Raw genomic sequence first — 18,003 nt, 5'->3', positions numbered from 1 at the left:
CAAAACGGGGGGAAAAACAAAGCGGCTTGCTCTCAAATATTTCTGCGAGCAGGATGTCGGCAGTGATAAACACGGCTCCTGGCTTTAAACAGATCTGTTGAGCAGTGTGTGGTCCTTAGGGTGTGCGCGCACACTCCTACATGCTCAAAGTGTGTATGTCGAATTGTAGAAGAAGAGCGTATGTGGGAGTACGGGGTCATAAACATCAAGACTCCCCCATGTCTGTCGGGCTATCCTTCTTATTTTTGCGTTGTTTCACCGTGCTTTTCCCTCCCTGTTGCTATCTGAAGGTCTCCTTCTGACATCCTGGATGTGACACACTAGTATGACATGTTCCTCCTTTTCGCCAGAGCCGAATCACTCTTTTCTCCGATTGCTCATTATCTGCTTCAGGTGGTTTATATTCATTCAGCTTTGGCCACATTCAAATTTTATTATGACTTTATTTGAAGTGCGTCTGTTCGGGTAACTCACACCGCGCACTTGTAGCAAAGCACCTCCGTTATGTAACTCGAAGCGCTTTGCCTTCATTTGACATCTGCTTTAGTTTACAGTGATAGAGGTCATGACCTGTTAGTCGCATCATAACAGAGAGGATGTAGTTGCGGAATGTACGATGACCAAAACATGCAACGGAAACAACCCCCATTGGTTTTAGTCCTGCGGTCTCCCAAAGCACCACATATTTAGTCGGCGTAAGGAAACAGGTGTTTTCTGTCTGGAAACCCTCCACATCGTCTATGATTTTAACTCTTACTCTCAAACTTAATAATTCTTTGGGAGACACACACCAGCTGCCATGAAATCCTCATTGTTATAGCGAGACGACTTTCAACCATATGACCCCTTCTTCTTTTCAGAAGATTTGTTTTCCAATGTGGCTGTCCTGGTATACAAATGTGATACCATATTTATAACATTCCAGATTTATGGTGTAAATAAATTGTCACTTTGCCTGGTTGACTCAGTAAAGTGGCGATAATTACGTGTGGCACCGCTGTGAGATTGTGATTTACGAAAGGCACAATGCAAGAATGAAAGCGGCTAAGAATAACGCCTCCGTTCCACACAAACTCAAAATTCCTAACGAGACAGGTCGCGTTTCTTACATCCATTCCCAGAACTTCCCCTCAAGCGGACAGAAATGTGCTCAGGAGAGATGTATGAGCACAACTGTATAACTTCTCATAAACAGGTATTTCTAAATAGAATGTTACTGTTTATTTTAGACCAATACCAGTGAATTTCCATGAACATAAAGTCGCCAATCTTATCCCGACGCACACGGGACAATCTTTGGCAGATTTGTGAAGAAGAGTCAACAAGTCATTGCATAAATACGGATTTTGGATTGGATCCACTGACAGTGACTGAAAGTCAACAGCTGGATCTTGCAAGTTGCAACGATGTTCAGGTACGTGGTACTCTTATCGATTGCTGTTGATAGAACAGGAACACAGAACCAGGACTACTGTATTTTTGCTAGGAACGTTTAAAGGCATTTCCGATAAGAATTAAAAAGACGACTGCTAAAACTGAACTAACGGTACTTCACTTGAGGACCAAACGGCGAAAATGACACATTCAAGTCAGATTTGAGTCACAGCATGTCCATACACTCTAAAAACAGTTGGGTCAAAAATAACCTAAATTGGGTCAAGAATGGACCTTTTCTGTTGTTTAACCCCAAAAAGTTGAGTGAAATTAAACTATTATTAACCCACAAAGCAACCCATTTTGTGTGTGTGTGTGTGTGTGTTTATTTTTTAATTTAATAACCCTATTGAATTGGGTTAAAACTGAACCAACTCGACTTTTTGAGTTATTTAACTTTTTTTTTTTTGAGTTACTTAACCCACAAAGTTTTATCAAAATGTTGGGTTGCTTTGTGGGTTATTAATTAAACAATGTTTTATTTTTATTTTGGTGGGGGGTGGGAGGGGGGTGGGGGTTGAATAACCCAATTGAATAGGGTCAAAAATGAACTGAACCGACTTTTTGAGTTATTTAACACAAAATCTTTTTGAATTATTTAACCCAAAAAGTTGGGTCCAAAATTTGAGTTGCTTTGTGGGTTATAAATTAATCCCAATTTTTGGGGTTAATTGAATTGGGTCACAAATGAACCGATCCAACTTTAGTTACTTAACTCAAAACCCAATTATATGGGTTGTTTTGCATATTATTCATTTGATCCAACTTTTTGGGTAAATTGAATAAGCAAAAAAGTTGGGTTGATCAATTTTTGACCTAATTGGTGTTGTTTTTAACCCAACTGTTTTTATAGTGTATGTCAAACAAAACTTTCCTTCGGTTCGGCGGAGGTTAATACGTACATGATATGATATGATATGATATGATATGATATGATATGATATGATATGATATGATATGATATGATATGATATGATACAATATGATATGATATGATATGATTGGCCATTATTGGCTGCAGATGATCAGGTGAAGTCCGTGTTCCGCAGGGTTAAATTTGGGGGCCTCTGCTGTTTTCATTGTATTACTAACCCTGGGTTCCATCTCAAGAAAACAGTGGTGGCTGTTTTATAAATTGTTCTATAAATATAGAGTTGAGTGATGGGAGTCAACGTTCTAACTGCATGATTTGCAATCCCAAATTGAGCAATTGTAGTCCAGCACAACCAGCAAAACTAAAGGAACACTTCCTTAAGTGTATGGATCAGATGGATTTTCTTTGACACCTTTGTCACTCTGCGTTATGTAGCATCAGTCAGCTCTTCAACTTGTAATCAAATCAACATGAGAACCAGTCAGTTAGGCGCTCGCACTCACACAAAACACTGGTTGGTCCGCGGGGAACACTTAAGTGAGATCTTTATCTTTTCTTTTAAATTCAACCATGCAGCAACAGTTCCCATGGCTTTGTAATGTACTTCAAGCGGGTTGTAAAATGATCAACAAATCGCCGGTCTTAAAGGCTCGATAAAATGTGAACTTCTACAATTAAAAAAAGAGTTAATCAAAAGAGCAGATCGTGCCTGACTGCAGCCATTACAAGCAGTTGAATTTACAAGTAGTTTTGCTTCACTTACGCGCAGTTTTTAAGTAATGAATTCAGTCTTGTCAAGATTAATCCATTCTGACTGTATCATCAATCAGATCTGGAGTAAGATGACCTTTATGGGAATAAAGACAACGTCTCCACATCTGTGACAAATTAAGGCAGCTCCTGCGTGTGTGTTTTTTTTCAAGCAACGCACAACCTGAACCATCACGTTTCTCTTTCCCTGGAGCACCGTGGGTCATTTCCCACCCTGCCAATCTACTCTAAACAGCACAAAAGGAAAAGCCCCATTTAGTCTGCCACTCCTGCGATGCAATTACATTTTTGAGACACTGAATGAGAAAACAGAAGGGCACTCATGTTATCGCCAGGTTGGAGTACTTGCAGCAATTCTCAACTTTAAAAAGATGAGCTTCAGAAACAAAAAAAACTCCTATCAGTTACATTTTCGTCAGGGAGGTGGCAGTGTTGCACACGCACACGCACACGCACACGCACCCCCACACGCACACAAACACACGCACACACACACACACACACACACACACACACACACTGTATACAGGATACAAGTCCACTGCACAAACACACATGCTTAGAGCTCATCTTTGCAAAGTAGCCATTCACCCATCTTCTATAGGCTGCTGCTTATCCTCACTATTTTTTTGTGCGTGACACAAAAACAACTTTTTCCTCTGCTCCAAGGAAGTTATGCGTACGCTGCTTGTTTTGTTTGTTGGCAGATTTTCACAAAACCAACAACGTCCCATTTTGGTGGCTCACGATAAAAGGTATGAATCGAGGAATTATGAGTGAATGATAATTGAATCATGACAGAATTTTGGCAAATGCACAAGACATTGATATACAACAAGATAAAGAAGTTAGGATTTGGTATCAAGATTACAATGAATACAAAAGATGGAACCTTCAGTGGCCATTTAAATCAGTACTTGTACTCCTTTTGATAAGACCAGGTACACTCACACACATACATGCACCATTAGCTTCCAATTCAACCTTATTAAGATAACCTCCAACCAGTGTCTAATCTCCCTTATCACCGTCCATCCACCAGATTGTCAAAACAGCTGGTTTCTCTCAGCGGCTGACATGCAACAAGTGCACAAACCTGTCTGAAACATTACTCTTAAATGTCACACTTTTATAATTGCCCAAAGAAAAACATAGAAAGGTGTCAAGATATTGAAGTTGAACTTGGAGCATCGTTTGGTTATATATGGGAGAGCATTTTGACTTGTCTCCCTCCCCTGCATGCTGCGGGTCTATTAAGCACCTGTCACTTGGAGCTAAGGAGCACACAGCTCAATCTTGAATACAGCAAATGTCAAATGTTGATAGGCAAACGGCTTGGAACAAACAAACGCAATTGTTTCACATCTTGTGGTCGTCTCCCACCCGTGAGATTGTGGGTTCGATCCTCACCCCTGGTGACCATGTCGAAGCGTCTTTGAGTAAGGCACTGAACCCCGATTTGCTCTCAGTGGACCTGGCAGTGCCTTGCATGGCAGCAGCCGGCCACTGGTGAGTGAATGTGAGGCATTGTAAAGCGTTTTGGGTACCATATGGTGTAGATCACTGGTTCTCAGCCCCGGTCCTCTAGTGCCCCTATCCATCCTGTTTTTCATGTCTCCCTAGCCAACACAGCTGAGGATGGTTATCAGGCTTCATGCAGAGCTTGCTGATTAGCTGATCGTTTGAAACACCTGTGTTGCTTGTGGGAGACATGGAAAACAGGCTGGATAGGGGTACTCGAAGACCGCGGTTGAGAACAACTGGTGTAGATAAAGCACTATATAAAAAGAAGTCCATTTACATCTTTTTACATCATCTGACAGTGCATATTGATCATATTGGGAGTGTAAAACCATCAAGTCCTTACCTGATCTAAACTTGCTTCGTATCAGTATGGAGTGTTCAGAGCCCAGAAGAGTCATAATGCTTTAGAGTACAGTTCCAGAGTTCAAAAGTTGCAAGATGCAGCCATGCACACCTGGGCCCTTCTTGGCTGTTTCTGGACCCCAAGACTGAGATGAGCTGATGCCTACTTCATCTACAGGTCTTGCGGAAATTTAAACAAGACAGTAATAACAGAGCCTCTCTTGTTGTGTCAGTCTCAGTCGCCAGTGTTTACACTAGCAAGCAGATCTCCGAGTGGTCCCCTTCTCTCCCCCGGGGGATTGATGTGGAAGTGTGTGAGTCTTGCCGAGGCTTTGGTCCCATCTAAGCCGAGAGCTCTGAGTTCTGAGTCAGGCGAAGCACACAGAGATATGTCCTGCTTGGGGAGGGGCTAGGCGGCCTGGGTGTTGCGCTACAGACCCGCCCGTAGGAGCCGGAGGCTGGACGGGGTTTGGCTGATGACTTCTTCCTCCCATGATACCAGTGTAAATATATCTGCCTATCAGCCCTGCTGTGTGTTATTGGAAGGGAGAGCAGAGGGAGAGTCACATAGAACAAGCTCAAGCTTGAGCTTTCGAACAAACTTTTCACACTGTTGATAAATCAGGCATCCAGATACACCCCCCCCCACCCCCCCAAAAAAAGTGACCTATGTGGGAGGTCACTGTCCTAACTCCTGATCTGGCTAAGATATTACTCAGGAAAGTAAAATATTAGTGGAACAGAACAGAAAGGTGGAATAAAAAGCACAACAAGTAGTCATTGATTTGTAAATTCATCATTTTCTCCACCCTCAACCAGGTCTGAAAAGCACATTTAATGTCAACTTACACCAATTTGGATTGATGGAAACTTTAAGTAAATTGGAAACACCTTGGCCCAATACATCTTAAAACTTCAATTTAATAAATCTATGATGTCAACATAATCATCAAGATTTGTTTAGGTTCATTTAATTAGTTTCGTCAGTGGCTTCCACAGTTCAGTACCTGCAGATTTACCTTTGCACTTTTTTTTTTTTTTGCAAGTTGTTTTTGTTTGTTTGTTTGTTTGTTTGTTTGTTTTAAGGGGCGGGGACAACCACCATTATTTGTGAAAAATGCATATGCCGTTTTGGGCCGTCCTTGAATGGTTCTTTTTATGCAAGAGAGCCCACAGCATGTGGTTATTTTTTTATTGTTCAAATACTTGTTGGAGGCTGGTTCTTTTATATATGCTTTGCACCTGAAAGACAGTGATCAGGGTTGTACTGGCTATCTGGCATGCAGGGCAGATGTCCGGTGGGCTGGCGTCTCTTGGGGCTGATGCAGTGCTTTTTTCTTATTCTTATTCTTATTCTTATTCTTATTCTTATTCTTATTCTTATTCTTATTCTTTTCTCCCATTTTTACCCCAAGAGACTGGCCCAGAATATATATGGGCTAGTCCATTTAGTCATTTCGAATATAGACAGCAAACTGAACCAAATGCCAGGCCAATTTTTTTTATGCCAGTCCAGCCCTGACTGTGATGCATGTACATTGGTTCAATAAGAAACAGAGAGATTTGCACATATTTTGTCCAAGTCAACCTTAAGCATTTCTTGACAATATTATGTTATATGTGACTTTATTACTCTAAATATGACTATATGACTAATATTATATTTGTGGAATATGAGTTAGTCAGCAAAATCCAGCCATTTTTTATCCATCTCAGGGGGCGGCCATTTTGCCACTTGTTTGTCGACTGAAGATGGCATCACAGTTGCTCAGGGCTCAGGCGACGACCAATCACAGCTCACCTGTTTTCTAAAGCTGAGCTGTGAATGGTTGTAATCTGAGACCTAAGCAACTGATGTCATTTTCACTTGACAGCAAGTGGCAAAATGGCCGCCTTCTGATATTGATAAAACCTGCTGGATTTTGCTGCTTAATATTCCACTAATGCAATATTAACCAGAGTACTGTATGGAACATATTATTGTCAATAATTTTTAGGGGGTTGACAAACCAGTTCAATAAAATCATTAAGTTGTTCTAGTCTAGTTCCATTTATGACTGGGACTGTACAATATAAAAGTAACAGTTTAGTCATTCTTAGCTGAGCTGCAGGATTATTTTATCAGCAGTTTGATGTAGATGCTCCACTCTGTATTTAAGTCACCCCTTCCTCCAGCTCCTACATATCAGCTAGATATTTGTCAGAGCAGAACTAAGTTACTTGCCCGCTCTTCTCCAAACCATAGATCAACAAGGGGATGTCTGCTGGTCATGCCATGGTCGTCTCTCTGATTGTTTATCCATTCGCTTCGTTTGAGACGGGAATGCAATGTAATACAGAAACTAGTGACACAAAAACCAACTGTTTGGGTGCTTAAAATTAGATATTGTTGTTTGATGGGGCTACTATATTATTCATGTAATGATAAAACATCAATATGAAGTCATTTCCTCATCAAATAACACACACACACACACACACACACACACACACACACACACACACACACACACACACACACACACACACACACACACACACACACACACACACACACACACACACACACTAGGTCACCTACTTCTACCTGATTGACGTACTGTAAAAATGACCAGCCTGTCAATTGTCATATTTCTAAAGTGAAATGGTTTCCAAATTCTCGCTCTTCTATAAGTGGAATTTGCATCCATTTATTTTCAATATCACTTGTTCACATTTGAGTCACTTGTGAGCTGGAGGATTCCCAGCTGGCTTTTGGGTATACACTCTTGATAAGTTGCCATGCCCATATAAAACCCTGATTCTGATGAAGTTCGGTTGTTGTGTAAAATACAAATAAAAACAAAACAATGGTTTGCAAATCATTTTCAAGCTATAGCCAATTGAATACACTATGAAGACAAGATATTTAATGTTCAAACTGTCGACTGTTAGGTTTAATATTTTAATATTTTCGTATTTTTAATGTGATGCCTGCATGATGTTCCCAAAAAGTTAGGACTGGGGAAGCAAACAAAAAGGGAAGTTTAGGAACGCTCTAAAAATAACCGTTTACAACATTCCACAGGTGCCATGTTAATTGGAAACAGGTGAATGTCATGATTGGAGCATCCCCAAAAGATTCAGTTGTTTACAAGCAACTGTGATAAACAACTGTTTGAGCAAATAATCCAACCAACGTACATTTGCAAAGAATTCAGGGATTTCATCATCTACTGCCCCTAATATCGTCAAAAGATGCAGATAATCTGGAGAAATCTCTGCACGCAAGTGGCAAGGCTAAAAACCAACACTGAATGCCCGTGAACTTCGATCCCTTCATTATAAACTGGCATCAATGTGAAAAGGATATTGTCATGTGGGCTCAGGAACACTTCAGATAACCATTGTCACAAAAACTCCTTACATTTACAAATGGAAGTTAAAATTCTGGTCTGACGAGTCCCCACTTGTTATTGTTGTCCAGGCCAAAAAAGGGAAAGGACGATCCAGATTGGTGCCCAAGGCATGGGTAATATGCACATCTGTGAAGTCACCATTAATGCTGAACGGTACAGTCCTCGATATTGTTGTATACTGAATACATTCAGGTTTCAGATCAAAAGATGAATATGAGAATTCCAGCTTTTATTTCATGGTATTTACATTTAGATGTGTTAAATAACTCAGAACAGTGCACCTTTGGTTTGAACTAGCTCAGGTGTTGCTTTTTAGATTGATATTGCTTGTTATGGGTTTTGGATTTCACCTGTTCTACACTTCCCCTTTACGATGTGTGCAGCCGATACAGCAACTCAGGACACTAGATAATTAAGATCCAATCCAATCCACTTTATTTCTATAACACATTTTACGAGTGATTCCAAAGTGCTACACATTGACTGCACACTATCATACCAATAAAATCTAGTAAAACAACTATAAAAAAGTCAATAAAATACTAAAATACAATAAGTAAAATAAAAAATAAATACCTTAAAAAATAATAAAAATTTAAATAAATCTAAAATCTAGTAAAACCAACTATAAAAATTTAAAAGTCAATAAAATACTAAAATACAATAAGTAAAATAAAAAATAAATACAGTGAAACCTCGGAGTTCAAACGTCTCAGAACTCGTACAAATCAGACTTCGACCAAAAAATCGGAGTAAAAAATGCCTTGGAGTTTGACCTCATTCTCGGAGTTTGAACACCCAAGCAAACCAAGCAAAGCCGAACGTACCTTGATTGGGTAGCCGAGTGAAGCCGAGCAATACTGAATGCTCACGTGCGGTAGTGGAGACGAAGCACTGCTCATTTCCAGTCAGAGCGGGAGAATACTCCCGGAGGAGCTCCGTACATTCGCGAGTGCATTTGGATTTTTCCATGACAATTTTCTCTGACATGGGCCCAAAGAAAGGCAGCAGTGCCGGTGGCAGAAAAGAAAAATGTACAGTGCTATGAACCATAGTGGATTTAGGAAGGACTAGTTCCGTAAATACTGGCACAAGGACACCCTAGCTGTTCAACAACGTGCCTGATGCTAAACAGCGCACAAGGACCCATTGGTAGTCTAATAATATGTCAAATACACAAACTCAGCACTGAACTAAAGCATGCATTCATTAACGTAGCATTTTTCATCCACTGAGGCCATCACACCACGACAAAAAAGGTAAGGTATTGTTTTTATTGTTTAAATACTGTATAGGGTGTACATGTTTTTTTTGTTTTTTTTTACATAAATAGAAATTAAAATAGGAATTTTCTGTTTTTGGAGCTTGGGAACAGATTAATTGCATTTACATTATTTCCTATGGGAAAATATGTTTCAGAGGTTGAACAATTCAGACTTTGAACACTTCACAGGAACGAATTGTGTTCAAACTCTGAGGTACCACTGTACCTAAAAAAAAAAGAAAAAAAGATGCATGTGAGACGCTGTTAGTTCATTTATATGTCTCCGTAGACGCGCCTATAGGATTTAGGTGCTTGATGTGAGGGCACTCACAATGACAGGCTCTATTGCAGCATAATGTCAATTCACTATTCCTGTTTTGCACTCCTAGAATCCATACCGTTATTTTGCACTGCATAGCTTCTCTCACCACACAATGGTAGCACTGCCTGGTTCATTACTCCTGTCCTCTCACAACCTAAAATGTGTACCTTCCTCACAGGGAGTGCAGCCCATCTTTGCAATGAATGCAACTTCTATCTAATATATAGTAACAAGCTCTCCCTCTACACTCTAAATTTGGGAGGCGCAGGTCAACTGTCTGGTAGCAAATAATCAAAACAAATGAATAATATTGACTTTACAGCGATAGTAATTCATAGTTAGTAATAGATCGTTATAGTTAGTTAGATAGTTATAGATAGTTTTGATACTATTGATATCATTAATTCCTCAATGCTTATTTTATTAAAACTTCAAAAACTCTTGCAGTTGTACGACGGCGTTTAGGGCCTTGTATAATTGTTTTTCAGAGGGGCGGGGGTAATATTCCGAGAAGAAAGCTACTTTATAAAGTGGCAAATTTGTGAGAAAACTCTGAAACTTACGATAAATACACGTAGCGTGGCTATTCATTGGTGGTTAATGGGACACTGTTGATAAATCGAAAAGGCAGGATGGAGAAGGATTCATTCTTAATTTAATCTTTACTCATCATACATAACAGCTAGAGTGACAGCACATCCCAATCCCCTATCAGCTGACTAACACTAACCAATTAGAAACTAGCATACTTTAGGTCAATGCAAGTGAATGACCGGGAACAGCAGATCCGACACATCAACTTTGCTACTTGTACAAAAAAATACCAAAATGTATGAACTTGGAAAGAATTCTTGAAACATAAATGTACAAGTAAATTTACATTTTACCAAATTAACTTAAATGCTTGCTCCTCAGGGAAGGGACCTTTGCAAAGTCACTGCCCGTACCCAACGCTTTAAAGAGCGAATGCTTAACATCATATGGTTAATCTCTGCGAAAGCAATTAATCTCCTTATTTGAAAACCCGACCGAAAAGGATTGGCACATCACACAAACATCAGAGTAGTATGCTACGTATATTTCTCGTAAGTTTTTGAGTTATTTTCCTTGCAAATCCGCCACTTTATAAAGTCGCAAATTAAATAAAAAAAATTCTCGCAAATTTGTCACTTTATAAAGTGGCAAATTTACACGTTTTTTCCCTCTGAATATTGCCCCCACCCTCTAAAAAATATATATTTATACGTAACCCTAATACGCCGTCGTACAGTTGTATAACTGAACTGTTTTTAGTTAAAAAAGGACCCTTGAGCCACATGTTAAGCTTCACTTCCTCCAGTGATCTTCCTACAGACCTTTTGTACAAATTCTGTAAAAGACCGCTGTGACACAGCACTAATAAGTCACAGAGCATTGAGAGCTTTGTCCAGCTCCAGCTCACTGCTCTTTACTACCCATTCTAATCTCTTCCAAGCATAAACACTGCTTGGCCTTTGTTGCAGAGGAGCCTCGACGCACATACTGGTTCGATGTATACGCCACAACATGTAATCATTTCATCTAATAAATAACACTCAATCTGTTTGCTGTGAGCTTGTGCGCTGACGTGTGTCGGAGCGTACGCAGAATGCTACCAAATTCAAATATTTACATAGACGGCAGTAAAGGCTGCAAATCTGTCCCTGACACAGACGGGCACATTTGTCTAGAATTTGCTGTGAATGAAAGCACGCGTGCACACACACTACAGCACGCATGGGCGTCTTTAATTAGCAGGTGAAAGTGCTTTAAGGGAAGGTCTGTCAGAGGGTTTGACAGTATACACACAGTGTTTTGGAAAGATTCCTAAAGAGGTCACCCAGCCCTGGCTTAATCCTCCCCTTTAATTGGGCCCTATGTCAACAGACGTGACAAGTCTCATCTGAACTGTCTGGACGAGTACGCGTGTACTTGCAAGACAAAAAAAGAGCCAATCATCGTCATATATCAAATCAATTGATTTGAGTGCACAAAAATCTCATGACACATGCCTTTGTATTGGCCACGTGACGAACACACGCCACAATGTTTATTGGCCATCTGCACAGACATCTAGATCAACTAATGACATTTTGTGTTTTCTGTGATTTCTTGTGTTTTAGATAACTTGCTAAAATGTGAACAAAGTATCATTTAATTGATGTCTGGATTCAACTCAATAATTATAAACACTTAATAAACTCGGTTTGGAATGTTACTGTTCATATTGTTCCAATCAGTTCCAATAAATCATGAAATAGTGGCGTGTTTTTCCATAGGGTCACCATGTAAGTTATTATCGGCCAGCGCTGCCATGTAACTGTCACCCGGCCAACAATGTCCCGGTAGGCACTACACTTTTTATTGTACTTTGAATGGAGCCAGCGTGAGACATGATGGTACTTGGCTGTAATATGGTATGAGAGGAAACTGGAAGGCTTAGAACTTCTTTAATCTTCTTCCTGCCTGTCTGCTTCCACTTCACACCTTTCACCAGGGACTTATGAGTAGATTGTTAAAAGAATGGGCTCTCACAAGGAACAAAAAATAAATAAATAAAACAAAATAAAACATGGGGACATTACGCCTGACAGGCAAACCATTCATGATGTATTAACTGGCAATGGCTGGCTGGTTGACTTAGGCCATGTATACACGTAGCTGGGTTTTTTTGCGGGAGATCTTTTTTTGCGGCTTGCCCTGTCATCCACACGTCCGCGGGGATTTATTTCATCATAAACGAAGGTTTCTAAAAGTGAAGATTTGCTTATTTCTCAGCTCTGCGGTCGCGTGTGTCCGTTAGTAAATGAAGTTTTACGTCGTCCTCTACACACGTCATTCAATCACATACCTAAAGTTGTTAAAAAAGAGGAAGAAAAAAAGGCGGCGTGGATTTGCTTTCCCACAGGGGAGGGCCATGTTTGTATATGTGTGTGAGGTGAGTGAGTGAGTGGGAAAAAAGTTGTTGAAAAAAGAAGTGAAGCTTTTTAAGATTTTGTATTTATCCTCTTTGTTTTCCTCTATGATCCGTTTATGATGTGCTCATTGACTGTTTACAAGTATTTTTCTTAATTGATAAAAAAAAAAGTCTTGTGTGCGCATATATACAGATCAGCGACTGACAGTCCGCGCTTCTGTGACGTTAGGTGAAGTGACGTCAAGAGATGAGCAGTATTTGGATAACTACTGCCACCTAGAGGCTTGGCATGCATCTCATTGTACGCCCAATTTGTGGAAGTGGCGTCGCCAGATGGAGGCGTACTCTGATTGGATAGGATTTTGATAGGAACTTGGGTGACATTCATCAATAACAAAAGAACATTCTGTGTAAACACAATAGAAACACAGCTTAGTCCGCTGGAAAGTTGCCCCACAGTAAGGGGCGGACTCGCGATCCTGTGATGTCACTCAATACTATCTATACTGTACTGTGCTGCATACCCAAGATAGTGTCTGCAGTCGCTGGAGTCGCTTTGAGAGCACGCTTTCGGGTGGGTGGGGGGGGGGGGGGGGTGTATGGTGGTAGTTCTCTCACAGGCAAAACAGAACATGATTGAAGACAATATCATTGCAGTGACTCTTGCCCTGAGTCCAGACCCTGTGAATGTTGCTGACTGACGTCCAAAAATTCCTGGTTGAAGAATGAGATGCCATTCCACAGTAGAAGTGACCAGAAATGTTGGATTGAACAACTGGATTTAAGTCGTTTTCACACTGCATTTAGCAGCGAACAGGTACAGTCACCAAACCCATTAATTTTGTATTTGATGAGGGGCAGGTACTACGGAATGGAGTGTTGCTGGAAAATGTTCTATTTGAGAGTGGCGGCGGTGGCGTGATGTAAGATAAACGCCTCCAATTGGAGAGGAGCTGACGGTTTATACTTACAAGTAATGCATGAAACTGGCCAAGTTCCTGCGAAGCCATTAGTTGGTTTTTTTTTGCTTGTGTCCTCCCCCTGCTCTTAAAATTAGCAAAGGCTTTCTTTTGCAACAATGAAAGATGCGTTTTGTCGAGGTGTCATCTAACCAGGCAGGGGCAGAATCTTTGTTTTTACGTCCTGCTAGGCTGCCAAGGCTGGACTGGCCCAAAAAATTGGCCCTAGCATTTTGACTTAGGCCTGACTCTTACCTAACATGTAGTTCTGCCATTGATGCATTTGATGATGTTTCAGTTTGCTATCTATAGTATCTATATTCAAAATGGATTAACGGACAGGTACCTCTTAATTGTGGGCCAGCCTCTTGGGGTAAAATGTAGGAAAATGATCATTGAAAAGCACTGCAAAAGAGGCCGACCCACCGGGCATCTGCCCTTAATGCCAGATGGCCAGTCCAGCCCTGTACGCTGCTATGTCAGCACTTCAGAAAATATTGTTGTAATGTTGGAAATGGTTCTGGGTATTGATTCTAATTTAGTCAATTGATTGACAAAAATTCAATTCAATTTGATTTGTTCGATTCGATTCACTTCACTCCAATCTGATATTAATTGTGGAACATCAATTGTTCTTAAATATCAAGGACATGAGAAAAACTCCACAAACATGACGTTCCAAATTAAATTTTGAGGAGGCATTAACTGGTTAAATTATTTAGTGTATTAATGAAAATATTGTGTTATAATCAAGTGTTACACAAACATTTACATCAGCAAGGATGAGATGAAAATGTTTTCATAATTCTAATTCAATAATTGTCTGTAAGTGCAATACGTCAAGCCTTTCATAAATGAAAGAGAAAATACTTACTACTATTTACTATAAATGTGAATAGTAGGCCTAAAGTTCAAGAAAACAGTAAGACATATACACACACACACACAAAATATTTGAAAATGTTGTTTTCATATGAATTTATGGGAAAAAGAGATATTAAAATAATCGATTCATGGTTTTATGAATCGATATCAGAAAAGGAAAATCGATTTGAAAATTCAATATTGATTATTGGATTTTTTAAAACCCAGCCCTAGTTGGAAACCGTCCATTTGAGGTGCTGCGCGACTTATTCACACTGAGCGAGTGCAGTGTGAAAAGGGCTTAAAGGTGATAAATGATGATGAAAGGTTACTTTAAACCATGGGGTTTCTTCTTCGATTTGTACTGTACTTCTATGTACAGGTAAACAACACTCTGACACTTTATAACCACCTAGTGGCTGGAAGATTAATTACTAAATTAAGTTACTGACCATCTTCATTCTATGCCACTTGTCCTCATTAGGGCTATGGATGAGCTGGAGCCAATCCTAGCTGACGTTGTCAATCGAATGGCAACTATCAACCATCAACCTTTCATACTTACATTCACACTTACTGTGTGGACAGTTTCTTCAATTAAAATAACGTGGATGTTTTTGAATGTGGGAGAAGATAGGATAACTGGATTACATTACTCCAAGAATGAGAGATTTGAACCTGGGACCCTTTGACTAGGAGGTGGGCATGCTAACACCATCCCCACCACACTGGCATTCCCATTATTTTTAAATGGTAAAATGCATTGAAAATCTAGACAGATTGCAGGACGACCAGCCTGCTAGAATCCTTGTTTTCAAGGTCGCAGAGTTCACTGACATTTTGCGCATTTATTTCATTTCAGACATTCATACAGTGGTGCCAACTTGGTGACTTTCTCTGGCGACTTTCCAAAGCCTCTTGGCAACCATTTTTGGGGGGTCAAAAGCAACTAGCGACAATTCAAACGACTTTTTCTGGTGTTCGGGTGTTTTTTTTACTCACTTTTGCCTCTCCCATGACATTATTCCTCTCTACTGCAGTGTTGCCAAGTATGCAAATTAGGCAATGACGTCATTTAACGACTTCTAGCGAGTTTTAGGACAGCCAATAATGACTTTACTTACTGGGGAGTCGGGAACACTGCATTCATATAATATGTTAAACTGCCTGGGAATCAATATTACTGAATCAATATCACTGAAAGTGTCTGTTGCTGCATGAGAGACCGCACATCAGCACGTCAGAACCTAGCTAAGGCTTAGGTCATTGAGGTACATTAGCTACTTTATAAAGGTATGAGGTATGTGTTTTGGCGATAAAATATCTGAAATAAATCATACAACTGTGAGGAGAGCCTGGGAACAAAATAAAAAGTTCAAACAATTTCTCAGAATATTGAAAAGGTCCCGCCTTCCATTTCTTGATGAATTTTTCCTTGCATCATTTGTCATTTTGTTAGTTTTTTTTTTTTTAATTCATAAAGCCATGTGAGATCTATTGATGGAACTTGCATTTGTCAGCAGCGACAGTGAGCGTGATTCAGTCATTTCTCAGCACTCAATCAGTGTTATCAGAAAAACATAGGCCTTTTCCCACGATACGAGCTGGCAGTTCCAAAAGAAAAAGATGGGAATGGAAGAATTGTGAAGGAAAACAAATTAAGTATTATAACAGAGGCCAAGGGCATAGCGTACAAAATAAACCAGCAATATTTTTCTACGAGCGGAGGCGAAGAGGTGGGAAAGCAAGGATAGGCTGGAGTTTACCATCAGTTTCTCCTCTGTCTTTAAACTGGGCTTCAGAAGAAAGGCATTTCACGAAAAGCCAAACCAAAAGTGATAGAAAACCAACTAAGGCTTAGCCAGGACTCTCCCCTCCTGTCCCCCTTCTTAAATCTTTCTGCTTTCTTTATCTCCGCTGTGGCTCGGTCACCTTCACTTGCTTGGAACCATGGGCGAGAGCGGCGCATGTCTGCCGCCAATTCCAAATGGAATCCACAAACACTGCAAGAGCTCTGTGCGGGAGATAGGTTGTCTCCCATTTTGTACATAAACACAGAGCTGGGGGATACTGTTTTATGTTTTTTGGTTGTTTAGGTTTTTGCAATTGACTCAGATGGAGTCTGCCGGTGCTGGCCAGGGGCCACAGCAGTGTGAGCTGAAAGAGGAGCGGGGGTCCATGTCTGTGAGGCTTCAAGCTCAGAGACGAGCCTGCATCACCGTAGCTTAACTCCTAACACCTGCCTATTACCGAGGGGCTATGTGTCGGCTTTGCGCGGCATTCCTGAATTTTCTCGATCAGAAATTTAATAACTTAAAGTCTACTTTGTTGTTGGTAATGTGTTTATCCATGACTAACTGGAGCAGATGAAAGGCACATTTAGGTGAGCAATCATCTCTCATCTGATTTCTATTATCATGCTTGACGAATTATGAAGAGAAACTAATTAAGTAAAAATTGGTGAAATTGAAATAAAGCGTGTCAATATTAGTTGAAATAATACTGGGTCAAACACTATGGATGAAATGAGGCAAGCCGTGTGTCGGGTAAATCTTTTAGTTCTTAATTTAAAATGGGCATGCGATACACACAATTTACTGAAGTACTCATTGTACCACCATATTTTTGGGCCAATCTCAATTTTTTTACCATGACAATTAGGGATCGGGGTGGCTGTGCTCAGAGCCTAAAAAAAACCCCAAAAAACATGCAGCACTTGCTAGCCACAACACGACAGATTGAATTCTTTGTCACAATTAACAGGCACGTAGCCAAACACAAACAACGTCAAAATGTCACTCATTTGCTGTCCTATGTTTTTCCAGGCCCTTACTGTGTTCCCTTTATAAAGAGCACATAATGGGTGGAAGAATGCCCCCCCCCCCACCCACCTCATGTTTAATTATTTTTTCAATCTAAGAAATGCGGGGCGCTAATTAGCGAACCATTAGGCTACCTGTTCTGCTCTTCTTTGTTGGTCATAGTTATTTTTTCGTGTTTTTCAAATGTGTTTTGACTGTGAAGATAAATTCCTTGTGTGCTTTTACATACCGGTACTTAGCAAATAAGTCTGATTCTATTTCTGAAAATTAGGTTAGTTGAAAATGGCTCTGGATCTTGGCTCAACTTAGCAACCAAATCCCACTGTTACATATGTTAGTGGGGTAAACATTCGTAACAGCTGGCTGAGAAACACTTTTTCAGAAATAGCCACATAACAAAAGATGTATTTGGTTGCTGAATTCCACACTTGATGTGTGGGCAAACACTCCAAACACCCAACTATATGCATACAAGCCAAATTTGAACGATAGGT

At 40.2% G+C, this 18,003-nt stretch overlaps 1 protein-coding gene across 7 annotated transcripts in view; it reads right to left on the bottom strand.

Moving 5' to 3' along the window:
* The window catches only part of myocd (myocardin), a 33,678-nt gene extending 28,316 nt beyond the window's left edge, over positions 1-5,362 (bottom strand). For 4 of the 7 annotated variants that reach the window (XM_086063601.1, XM_086063602.1, XM_086063603.1 and 1 more), the window contains exon 1: positions 4,947-5,361. In XM_086063601.1, the coding sequence (XP_085919727.1) occupies positions 4,947-5,001 (55 nt within the window). In that variant the 5' untranslated portion in view covers positions 5,002-5,361. Of the gene's footprint in view, positions 1-4,946 lie in introns of all 7 variants that reach the window. The other 3 variants (XM_086063599.1, XM_086063605.1, XM_086063604.1) reach the window with 3 other exon arrangements.
* Positions 5,363-18,003: the final 12,641 nt, after the last annotated feature.

Source organism: Leptonotus elevatus, chromosome 20 (genome assembly GCF_054856555.1).
Source record: "Leptonotus elevatus isolate MCC_2025b chromosome 20, RoL_Lele_1.0, whole genome shotgun sequence".
NCBI classification, from domain to species: Eukaryota; Metazoa; Chordata; class Actinopteri; order Syngnathiformes; family Syngnathidae; genus Leptonotus; species Leptonotus elevatus.
The sequence above is the reverse complement of the archived record's forward strand: the minus strand, read 5'-3'. Positions and strand labels throughout refer to the sequence as shown.